This window comes from Argentina silus (assembly GCF_951799395.1).
Source record: "Argentina silus genome assembly, chromosome: 18".
Lineage (NCBI taxonomy): Eukaryota > Metazoa > Chordata > Actinopteri > Argentiniformes > Argentinidae > Argentina > Argentina silus.
This window is the reverse complement of record NC_139672.1, coordinates 5,497,661-5,509,987: the sequence shown is the minus strand read 5'-3', so window position 1 is coordinate 5,509,987 and position 12,327 is coordinate 5,497,661. Positions and strand designations below refer to the sequence as shown.

The following is a 12,327-nucleotide window of genomic DNA, read 5'->3' as shown; positions in this document are numbered from 1 at the left end:
TTTCCTAATATACATTTACATAGGCTCCATCCAGCATAGATCGAGTGCTATAAGTTCCCCAGTCCGCCCGATATGATGACTCACTCCGGCATAAATCAAAGTAATTAACGAAAATTTAAAGTAAATAAAGGAAAATAAAAGATACTAAAGCAATTAAAGTAAAAAAATAAATTAAAAAAAATAAATCAAAGAAATTAGAGTAAAAGTAAATATATAGGAGTAACGAAATACTAAAGTAAATATAAGGAGTAAAGAAGTTTAAGAAATTTAACGTAAATAAACTAAATCTAGCCGAATCTAGGCAGCTAAAAAGAGAGCCTACTCCTGATACTAACAGCAATACAGACTGGGGGCTTCCGAATCTAAACTCTCTCCAGAGAGGACACTGAGGAGCTATGACATATTCTTCTGTAGGTACCCCCCCCCCCCGACTTCTGTTTCACTGGATACTTCTAGCGTGAGGCCACTAGATGGGGCCACCTCCCCACGCCAGGGTGCTCTACCTGGAATCCATCAGCGCTTTCGACAACTTAAGTTTAGGAGTTCAAGTTCATTTTAATTAATTACACATTCAAGATATTTTGCAAACAATGTACTTCCAACATTTTCCCTGACTGTCCAGGACAGTCATATTGAAGGATCGTGGAATCTCATACCTCCATTGTTGTGCCACAAGGGGGAGGACTTTGAGGAGCCCCTAGCAGAGGTACTCTGTATTTGGTTCTGAATGGTGGGCTTAAGGACACACTAGCAACATGAATTTACTACAATGTGCAGTTTTGTCAGAGCATTGTAGTACACTGAAGTCACCTAAAGTCTGACCTAACATCTATGGTCCAATTCATTCCCCACAACCATAAAAAAAAGACATCCAAATGTATTGCTGCATTTCAGTTTATTCAGCAAATATCACAACACTTTAATTTGATGCAGAATCTGTAAAGCAGTGTCAGCAAGTAGCCCAACAGTTCACACTTCATAATTTGTTCTCGGCCTTCGAAAGGGAGGAGCCATTGTTGTGGCCCAGCCCTTCTGCTGACTGAGGTTAATCTGGCACTGGAATGAGATTGGACAGCCAGGGGAACGGCAGACCAGTCACTAGACAGTGCAGTAAATACAATACGATGATAATCCCCTTTAACCCTGGACAAACACTAGTAACTCGGGACTTCCTGTCACAAGTACTTGTACCCACTAAACACCCAATAGACCCACGAGAAAGAAAAAGACAGGACACAGATCTGGGACGTTTGGGTTTTATTGACGTAGTATCAAACAGCTGTACATCTATTTGCCTTTCTTGGCCTTGATCTTCCTCAGGTAGAACTCAAGCTCCTTGCCTTCCAGGACATAGCCATCTACTCTGCCGCACTGGCCAGGTCTGGAGGCAACGCAGGCTGCAGGGGAGAAAGAGATGACACGCAATGATTACAAACTCAAGCTGGAATGCTACAATAGAGGCACTACAGGGTCTGATCAGAAATGGTAAAAAGACTCATCGCTGAGGATTCAGAAGGAGAACTGGATAAGATTCTTATAATCAAATAACTCGACTGCAACCCTATGAATGCGTTTTTTCCCCCCAATCATGGATTGACACAGCAAGCCTTTGCTCCTTTCCCATAGTTTACCCTGATTCAACTCAACGATGAATTAGGTGTTAACACCAGGCAGGAACAAAATCATGCAACACGTGTGGGACAATGATTGAAAACTGCTTTAACCAACTGAATACTAGCTTTGACTCACCAAGCAGTTTGCCCTGCTGGAACTGTTCCTCCAAGAGGGTGCTGATCTTGCAGTTCTTCTTGCGCTCGTCAAATTTCTTCTGGATCTTCTTCGATCTCTTCTTGTTAATAACTTCCTCCTCTTCAGGGGTCTACAACAAAGGAGTTGATCATCATCAATGAAGGGACAGATGCACAACTCTGCATTGCAATAACAATGCTTGAGGCAAGCACACTTTAGACAAATTTCATTATTTTCCAAGGTTAGCATCCAGAAAGTACTTCAAAACCCAGGTCTTCCTCAGAGTCACAAATATCGATCACTAACATTCAGTAGCAGAACTGGACAAAGTTATCATCATAGAAAGACCAATATACAAACGTGTTCACAGCACATGCATGAAGATAAGTTGCATTCTTCACAAGTGAAGTGTCTATAAAACATTTGCATCGACCTGACAATTCTGGTCCCAAAGCGCCATTTGGTTCTCTAACCGGCACAATAACCCTTGAGGCCACATCACCGTACTGTTAGCAGAAAGAAACAGCATTTACAGAAACCAATGGTGGTACTTCGGAACCAGAATTGGGATATTGATCTACGAGAATGGGTCAACGTACCAGCTTAGCTCCCTTCTTACGTCCCAGGGGAGTGGCATAGTGGGCCTCATACCACTGCCTGTAGGGGAGGCTATCAACGAGGACGATGCAGTTCTTCACCAGGGTCTTGGTTCGCACCAGCTCGTTGTTGGAGGCGTTGTAGACCACATCAATGATCCTGGTCTTGCGGGTGCAGCCTGAAAACAAGCAAGCAGTGTTTAGAAGCCATTTAACTTTCTATGCTGAATAGGTTGATAGGGGTGGAATAAACCCCTTCATACACCTATTATATGCAGAATGATTGAAAGTGACAATCATGTCAAATTCCTGTGGGGAATCTACTTTGGTCTCTCTCAGAGTCACAAATATCATCACTTGCATTCAGTAGCAGAACTGGACAAAGATATCTTCATAGAAAGACTTGCACTGCTCCCACACTGACTGAAACCTTTACAAGCTACAATCATGAGGGCCATGTGTTGAGGGCCACTTACACTCAGAGCCCCATGAGAAGTTGCCAACATCGATCCTGAGAGCACGGTATTTCTTGTTGCCACCGCGAACCCTCACTGTGTGGATACGGCGAGGTCCAATCTAAGACAAGGGAGAGAAGCATTATGAGCTTGTCAAATACACAGAGCATCAGTCAGTAGGATACATTTCACCCACCATAGCAGCCCATCTTCAGTCCTTGTTTCACATGCATTGCGGTGTGTCAGAGTAACTATGACAAGTCCTAACATCGGCAGGTCCTAACATTTGAACCAAAACGGTCAAAAACAAACCTACCTAAGGTCACGTTTTCATCACCCACACCTCAAATGACAACAGACCAGTCATATCAAAATATTTCAGCACGTGGCCCCTTGGGAGCTTACCTTTGTGTTCGCGGGAGGACGACCGAGCTCATACTTCCTTTTCTTGTGGTAAGGCTTGCGTTTACCGCCGGTCTTGCGGCGCTTGTGCCAGTTGTCCCTGGAGATACCTGGCGAAAAACACAGAGACAAGACAAGTGAGAAAAGGACACGCTCAAGAGAATGTTGTGCATGACTTCCACGTGCAGACGTGCTTGAGTAGTCAGTTCTCCAAGGTGTTATCCTCATAGAAATCGGAAACAGCTTTAAAATGTCATCATAAACACTCAAGCACGACAGCTCAACAAGCCCTACACATGGTAATCCACGTACGAAAGCATGGCTTTAGGGTAGGTGGCTAACCATTGGCCTAGCATTAGCTGGATGGCGAACTAAGGTAGTTACACTTGGATGAAAGAGAACATGACTGCAGTTCAGTGAATGCCAATGAACATTTACTTTCAACGCCACCAGTAAGAGCGTTAACAGTAATACAAAAACAGACAGTAATAGCAGTCAGTAGCAGTAAAATTCAGAATGCGTGAGCAGACACTCCGAGGCCTAGCGAACCATACAGCATCACTTGCTACCCAGGAAGCCTAACACTGAAAAACCAAAGCAATGTTTACACGCTGTAAATAGTAGGTTTAGGGATGTAAGCAATGAAAATAAATACTGCAATGAATCACTACCAAAGCGACCTCAGTGTATTAAAGCAAATATAGCGAAATTTCAAGTCAAACGCCAAATACCCAATGCGAGCAGCCATCTTGTCGAGACATGTCAGCCATCACTTCACAATAATCTCATCAAAATAAGAATAAATGCAGATATCGATGGAAGTTCACAATAACCTCATTGATACTAAAATTATCTTTAACCTGTCAGACCATAATTATTATATTCCTGCTGCAAAATATCTGATGGACATGGATTCTCTCTCCGAACCGAGCATGAAAACACGTACCCATTCTCAGGCGCCGGCTAGAAAGAGAACACGCAAGGGCTCATGGGGGAAGTTTGAAGCTGTCACATATCGCGAGAAAGCACGATAAGTGGATGCAGGTCATCTTCATTTTCCTCCTTCACCGTTGCACAACTTGAAATGGTCAGTACCGCCATCTACTTGTGAAGGACTGTAAGCAGCATGATCATTTGTGAATACCTCTGGTGAACGCATACAGAGGATGTAGTGGACATTTGGAGGTGGTGAAAAAACTCAAATTTCTCAATTAAATCATAGGTTAATTAAATTAAAGGGTGTTTCAATGTCGAGATTTGAATTGCTTGTACTACATGTGTGTGTATGTGTTGTTAAAAGGTTAATATCTTGGTTTCTGTTATCTTTGTTTTATACTGTTCCATGAAATACTGTTGTGTGATTGTAAGCTATTCAAGACAATACAATTGTGCACTTCTCTAAGGAGCATCAGTCTTCAACTACAGTCTGAGATTTAATGCAATCAAAATAAAAGTCCGAGACAATAATGCAAGTCTTGACTGGCATTGTTTTGACCATTGTATCAGGTACATGCTTGAGCTTTCTCGACAGCTTGGCTATTGTCTGAAAATGTGTTGACAAAATAAATTTGATTTAGTGGTTGTTTGTTCATGACAATAAAACCCCTTGTCTGTAATTCCCCCTTGTGTCGTCCCTACCGGCCTTGACCTTAGGTTGAGATTCATGGAAAGTCTATGCTGCAATTGTATACAACGTTCATGTGAGAACATAAGAAAAGATGGCCCAAAGTTGAGTTCATTATATTTCAGCATAGTTGTTTATTATGTACAGCAGTGATTGATTGACAATTGCGTATATATAGCTATTCGCTTGGCATTAGCTCCGGCTAGATAGTGCTGCTAAAAAATATGTTTGCGTGTAAAACTCCTATAGTGATGTGGAGGGGAGTCACTCCTCCCAGGGACTCATGTCTGTGTCGATGGCCACGCAGTTGTAGGCAGCGTAGCGCAGCTTCTCCTCACAAACCTTCGCACTGTAGAGAACAGGAACACACAGGGAGGGATACACAGAAATACACCGTTAGTGAATTGGAAGACATGATGGTATTATTTACTGTGCTTTTAAATGGACTGTGATGAAGACCAGTTTCTCCAAAATAGCATTTTACTTATTTCCGTGGTGTGGATAGACAACCACATATCAAAAACCAGAGAGAGCACACACAAAGAACTCACCTGGGGTAGGTGGGTAAATAAAGGGTACTAGAGCAGGTAGAGGATTCTGGTAGCGCATCTGTGATTTCAGATCTAGAGGGAAATATGTTTTATAAAAGTGCAGCAAACACACCATAAATATCTGTATCTCTCTTCAACAAAAGCATACGTAAAATTAGGGATTGTAAGCAGTAGCATCAGTGCAGGAGAAGTGTTTTTGCTTATGAATTGTCTTTCTACATACCCTTGTTTATCAGGAAAGATGCAGATAGGGGCAGGAAGACGGCTTCTTCCAGTGACAAACCTCAAAAACCTGCTGCGGTCCTCTGAAAACAGACAGCATTTGAGACAGTCAGCAATCAAAAACACATGCAGTAGGGGCTCACTGCTCAGCAGTAGACCAATCCAAGTCTCAGACATGCATCTACAGGCCTGTAACTAACCGTTGGTGAAGTTCATCAATGCCTCCCACAAGTACTGTACTCTAACATCTGTCTGTTCCAGGTCCTCGTAGCGGGCTGAGGGGGAAATAGAAACAATGTTTAGGTTTTATATCTACAAATATGTTTTTTGAGTGACTGATTAATGTAGCGTCAAGGTAGTGATCAAGGACTCACTGAGTCGTTTTAGGGCCTCCACAGTGATCTCAGGGTCTCCGCAAACTTTCTTCTCCACTTCCTGCCAGGTGAGCAGGTCCAGAACAGCCTGGGGCACCACTTTCACTAGTCCTGCCTGCATGGCCGCAATCTGGAACACACACACACACTAGTGTGACCAGCACGCAGGGGTACATGCATACACTCATATCTTCATCTGTCCCTGCAAAGCACCTGGAGTGAACACATCAGCATTACCACAAACACACACACACACACACACACACACACACACACACACACACACACACACACACACACACACACACACACACACACACACACACACACACACACACACACACACACACACACACACACACACACACAATGCTACTACCTGCTGCTTGCTCTCCTCCAGACGGGCCTTCTGCACCAGGGTTATGAACTCCCTGCGGTCCTCGTAGCGGACGACCACACTGCTGCCCCCAGGGATGAGGTCCACCAGCCTGCCGTCACTCAGCAGAGTAGTGTACACCAGCTCCTGGCCAAATTTAAACTCAAACGTATTCTGGTCCATATTCTCCATTGCCTCCAGCAACTTCACCTGTACACATACACATACTTATATCAATACCAGACAAACCCTCTCACACACAGTCTACACTTATTACTGACATGGAAAAATTAGATGGAAGGAAATGCAGCATCAAGACTGCTTATCCCTATTGAAAGAGTTGGCAAAGCTTAGAGAAAATGACCAATGACATGTCACAATGAGGGGGTGCTCACCAGTACTGAGTCCACAGCTTGAAAGTCTTTGCTCCAGCTGACTGCTTCTCCAGTAAGTTGCTTCCACACCAGCCCAGGTAGAGCCAGAACCTGTACCAGACACAGAGGGTTCATATCTCATTATCATAGTCCAATGATGTATCTCAATGAACTGTACAAATACAAAGACAAATAAGGAGGGCGGGGAGGAAGTGAGGTCACTAACCAGGAAGTCGGTTCCTCTGAGAACGGCTCCCATGACCTGGCCTATCCACTCAAACTTGTGGAACTCTCTACAGGACGGGTTGGGCACATAGTAGTCTCTAGCTTGCCCGGTTCCCTGGAAAAGAAAACGAGGCCTCCATTTGACTACAAGGCAAGGCAAGCTTATTTATATAGCACATTTCATACACAGAGGAACTTCAAAGTGCCTTACATAAAAGACATAAAAAAAATAAAAAAAAGTCACTGTGCATTTTAGGGTCAGAGTGCAATTATTAGCAGCTATTTAGTTTTCTTTACCTTAGAATACCTGTTCCCCAGGTGTTTGGGACTCTAACCCAAATTTTTATTTGGGACTCTAACCCAAATTTTATTTGGCCAAATTTTTATCTAAAGGCAAAAGGAATCATCCTGAAAAATAATGTATTAGTCTTCTGCCGGTTTTAGTTGACACATCTCATTTAGATACTATTATTTCCAAGCATTTGTCACAAAGGAGAAAAATAAGCAAACAATGCTAATATCTAGCCATGAAACTCTAGTCAGAACACTTGTGACTTAGGGATGGTGGAGGATGTGGGGTTACCTGGTTGGATGTCCGGTTGAAGAACGGCAGAGGCATGGGGCACTCTGCTGAGCTGGGGCAAAGCTCCTCAGACATGTCTGCCAGGCTGTCCCGAAATCCACCCCCTGGAGGACAAGAACAAGATCACAGAAAGTACAATCAGCAGTGGTTGGTGGAACAGGACACGTCCTCTATAACCAATAATAAAGGAAGGCCCTTGAGAAAGTTCTGATGGATTGAGTGAGTAAATCAGCTATACCTGCTATGTCAATTAGGGATGGGCATGATTAATCGACGATCGATTAATTGATCATTAGAATTTCGTCGATTAAATTATTTTCTTTATATCTTTCTCAACAAAAATCAGTAGACTGGTGCTGAAGTTGTATGTGAGTTACTGGTTATTTTTTTATGAAGCTTTGTTAATAAGCCTAATTCATTGTTGGGTAGGCTAATCTCCCTCTTTCTCGACATGGTGCCTTTTTTGATCGTTTTGAGTTACATTTGGCAAAACCTGTCCGACCTAAGTATTATATATTTTTGGTTAAGTTATTGTTTAACATGATTGTTTTTTTTTTTTTATATTATTATTATTTTGGAAAAAAAACGAGGGTCAGTTGTGTTTATAAGCACCGGCTTAGCTGCAGGCTCCGCGTATCTTCAATTGAACGGATTGTAATAAAGATCTCAATGAGGAAAACACGCTGTCTTTTTGTATTTTCATTGCATTTTGAATATAGCCTATAAATAGTGAATTTTAATATAAAAATATTAATGATTAATCGAAAATCGATCGTTAATTCTCCCGACGATCGACTAAGACAATTTAGTCGAATGCCCATCCCTAATGTCAATAGTACAGTTTATGTGATAGTATGTAAAGATGCTATCCAAGTAGGACTAACCTTGGTCAATGATCCCTTCTGCAATGAATTTACACTCCCACCACTGGGCATATCGTGCAGGCCACCTGATGAACAGCAACACAAATTCAATCAAGTTCTCCAATAAACATGTATTTTTCTAGACTGTTGTAGATCCTTTCACTACCAGGACCCTTTCAGAACGATTAGATGCTGGGTCGAGGACAGCGCCTACCTGTAGTCCAACGTCTTCTCAAATTTATCGGACGGCTTAAGACCCTCGTACACCTGCATGATTAAAACGAGGGGTCAACGTCCACTTGAAACACAAACACACACACGATTACTTGCGATTACTTGTTTTACTATGTGATGACCAGTACAGACCAGACTGCAATGTACCTGTGTGAAGACGGCGTTCTTGCAGGTGGGGTCCAGTGAAGGGTTGTCCCTGTGCTCCATGGCCAGGCGACGGTTGATGTAGAGACGGGGCATGAAGTTGGGGTTGCTGGTCTCTGAGTCTTTCAGGCACTGGGTGATGAGGGCGGAGCGGCGCTTGGACAACAGCAGGAACTGCTTTATACTCTAGGTGGCAGCAGAGAGCAAGCTGGTCAATGTAACAATGTGAGATTATGGAAGGATGGAACAATTCAATGATACTAACAACTACAAAATAACACCAACCTACAAACAACAAATCTAGGACAGTATAGAATAGGAGTTTTTCATCCTGGCCTTAGTGTCTTTGTGATGCTTACTTAGTTATGACACTCACTTTGATCTGGTTGAAGGTGCCCAGGCTGTAGTGCCAGGCTGGAACCAGGTGAGGCAACAGACTGTCCAGGAGAGAGATGAACCTGCCCACCCATGGGGAAGGAGACACAATCAAATGACCAGGAAACCTCACTGAATACACACTGTATAAGAGTCTAACAGAACAGAACTGTTCATCACGGTAGCAATGGATGGGTTATAAGAGACAGTCAAGCTGAAAGAGGTGACATAGAGGAATATCATACAGAGACATATCAGGATCTAAGAGACAAATGCATCATGTATGAACCACATTTCCGCACCTCTGGATGACCAGTGCCCGACGGTAGAGGACGTCAGGTGGGGTGCCCTCCAGGCGGGGGTAACGCACCAAGTTTGGGGACTGAAACACATCAGCATTCAGGCCCAGGTCCCTTTCACATGACGATTTGATCTTAAGGCCTCTGATCCGCACATCGACTCCTTCATCTGGGAGAGCAAAGAGAGGCGTAAGGAAGGGCATTTTGGAGACACAACAACTGTGACTACGCCTAGGATTGATGATTTAATTTGAAGTCACACAGCTATCTTTATCCAAAGTCCAAGTTGATTTAGTCACACAACAGACACTTGCAGTCACTCTGCCTATCCCAGTTGTGATTACAGGGCGGGGATTTAAGGAGTTTCAAGTTGTCACCTTGCCAGAGCTTGACACCATTCGGTTGCTGAACTTTGATCTGCAATGTTCGAGATATTCTCTGAAAGTTCAAAAGGTTCTATTACTCAGCGTTCCTTTCTCATGTGTGAACCTTACCTCTACATTCCACGATCCTGACCTCAATGACGGGCAGGTGGGCTGTCATGTCTTCCAGCACACATACTTCTCCAATCAGATTGCTGGGGTACAAACGAAAAACATCGATCAATATCCAAAAACGAAGGACAGCAAAGTTTACAGTGAAATAAATGAACGATAAATAACCTACTCATCTATGGTGACATCGCTGAGCTTCACATTGCTTCCCTCTCCCCCAAACACAATGATTCTTTTAGGCATGTAGGTCTCATCCGTAGAATCCACAGTCAAAATCAGCTTGCTGAAGAACAAAACAAAGGACAAAGAGGTTCCAATTGTACAACGCTTGAGCAGTCCTCTCTAACGGTGTCCAATACCACATCAAAGTCAACTGCAAACTCCCTATAACTGAAGTTGTAGAAGTGTCCCATTCATCGAATGCTCTCCAGCCCTTACTTGACCACAGTGCCTCTCTTCATGTGCAGGCAGATCCAGTGTTGGCCCCGCGAGCCATCACTTTCCCAGTATGTCTCTGTGTCTCCATCAGTCAAACCACTTGTGTCCTCCTGCCAGTACATACATCAACTCCATCAGATATGCATGGAAACACACATAACACAAAAGTGACTACCGGTATCTAGGTCAGGTGTGCTTGTGACTTCTTCGGCCGTCGAGCTCACTGGTTTTCGTCCCTGCCTTCTTCACACTTATTTCCACCTGGCCAACCAGGTGTGTGGACTCTGGCCAATCATTTATGTTATTGATCAGTATAGTGCCTTTGTGAAATGAAAACCAGCACTGATGTAGGTACTATAACACTGTCATTATCACTGCACTACTCACAGAACAGGAGGAGACGTCGATGCTGGTCACACACTGCTTCACACTCCCCAGGTTCTCGTCCTCCTTCCCTATGTGGTCGTAGAAGTAGTGCACCAGGTCCTCGTCACATTCAAATGTCCAGGTGGGGGGCACATATCTGGCAGGGCAGAGGGGAGGAGAACATTGCGTTGTCTGACCTAACCACCTTTTGTTTCATCACTTGCCATGCCTTATGCTGACAGTCTGATTGACAGACAACCACTCACCTGAGCTTCTGGACGGCAGCTTCGTCACTCTCAGCAATCTTGGGTTTAGAGCCGATGTGCAGGGAACTCTCCACATCCACCACCTGCTCCCATCTGAGAGAGAGAGAGAGAGAATGAGAGAGTAGGGAGGCAGAAGGAGGCCATCTATAAAGACACCCACTACAAAGTCCAAATCCTTAAATATTGCAAGTAGAACTGCTTATGTTTGCGAAGGCAGCTGAGGGGTACGCACGCACGCTCGCACACACACATACCTGTCGCAGGGTTTGTGGTCGTAGCCGAAGAGCTGCTGGTGTCTGCTGACGGTGTCAGCTGATTCTACAGGAACCAGCCTGTCTCCTCCCTCTGTGTGCTTACACACCAGGATCCATCCCTCCTCCAGCTCCTGCCCCACACTGTGCTCCTCCAACTGGTCCTGCAGACAGACACAAAGACAGACAAAGTTAGAGGGAAACCACTTCAGACAGTTGTCAAAATTATGTTAAGTACTGTAACAACATTCAAATATTACCTTGTTTATTTTGACCCAAAGGCCTTGACTGTTGCAATATTCTTCCCCTGTAGTCCGAATACATGACCCTTTCTTTGGTTCGATGTTGCACTTGCATAATTTCTTAATGTGAGGAGCTTGGTGGGGGCTTTCCCAAACAGAAATCAGGGTCTTTCCCACAGAGGAGTTGGCGGCAGATGAGCTAGTGGAGGCCGTTGCATTTGATGACGAATCTTTGCAGATTTTATAGCATACCTCATTCGGGACGAAACATAAACATTCTGGCACAGATTCGCTCTTCCTAAAACATTCAATGCACTTGTTCAGAAATCGAATCCTTCCGAGTAGAACGTGAGGGTTGTCGCCTGGGGACATCTCGAGCACTTTTGTGAGCGATGTGTCAACACAGAGTTGAAGGGACGTCACCTGACATTACAGTTTTCGGTTTGGTTCTCCCTTTGTATTCCTGGTATGCCGTGGTAATGCTCCTATTGAACAAACAAGACAACACAAAAAGCAAATTATCCACAGGTTGACGTTTCAAACAAAACGGAACATTCTCATCATGGGCCAATGCACCATCAACTCTGCTAGCTGGTTAGGAAGCTAACACTATCCATCGCTAACTTTATGCCCTGGCACTTGGCCGGGGTCTAAAAGGGCGAAACGCCCATAGCGTTTACCATTTTTGGTTTCCTTGACACTGCTGACTGGTCGTGTGTCATAATACGGAAGTTCCCTCGCAAGGCAAAGGGTGCAGATAATATCGATGGTCGCTGGCACATTTCAAAGTAAAGGTCCTTCACTGACAGCAGTTTCATTTTTGC

The 12,327-nt window shown here is 44.0% G+C and overlaps 2 protein-coding genes across 2 annotated transcripts; both read right to left on the bottom strand.

Moving 5' to 3' along the window:
• Positions 1-1,242: 1,242 nt before the first annotated feature.
• rps8a (ribosomal protein S8a) lies at positions 1,243-4,199 on the bottom strand. The gene is made up of 6 exons (XM_083689815.1): positions 4,149-4,199; positions 3,206-3,312; positions 2,822-2,921; positions 2,349-2,524; positions 1,750-1,879; positions 1,243-1,397 (listed from the first exon to the last, which is right to left on the bottom strand). The coding sequence occupies exons 1-6, from the start codon at positions 4,150-4,152 to the stop codon at positions 1,288-1,290; spliced, it is 627 nt and encodes a 208-aa protein (XP_083545941.1). The 5' UTR covers positions 4,153-4,199; the 3' UTR covers positions 1,243-1,287.
• Positions 4,200-4,961: 762 nt separating this feature from the next.
• On the bottom strand, positions 4,962-12,145 carry LOC310818689 (E3 ubiquitin-protein ligase HECTD3-like). The gene is made up of 21 exons (XM_083689693.1): positions 11,522-12,145; positions 11,265-11,425; positions 11,011-11,103; positions 10,766-10,901; positions 10,379-10,488; positions 10,113-10,223; positions 9,941-10,023; positions 9,450-9,615; positions 9,149-9,230; positions 8,776-8,958; positions 8,609-8,661; positions 8,416-8,480; positions 7,532-7,635; positions 6,950-7,063; positions 6,745-6,834; positions 6,353-6,559; positions 5,974-6,103; positions 5,800-5,874; positions 5,601-5,682; positions 5,378-5,449; positions 4,962-5,175 (listed from the first exon to the last, which is right to left on the bottom strand). Exons 1-21 carry the CDS (start codon positions 11,873-11,875, stop codon positions 5,091-5,093), a joined length of 2,556 nt encoding a protein of 851 aa, XP_083545819.1. The 5' UTR covers positions 11,876-12,145; the 3' UTR covers positions 4,962-5,090.
• Between the last annotated feature and the right edge of the window lie 182 nt (positions 12,146-12,327).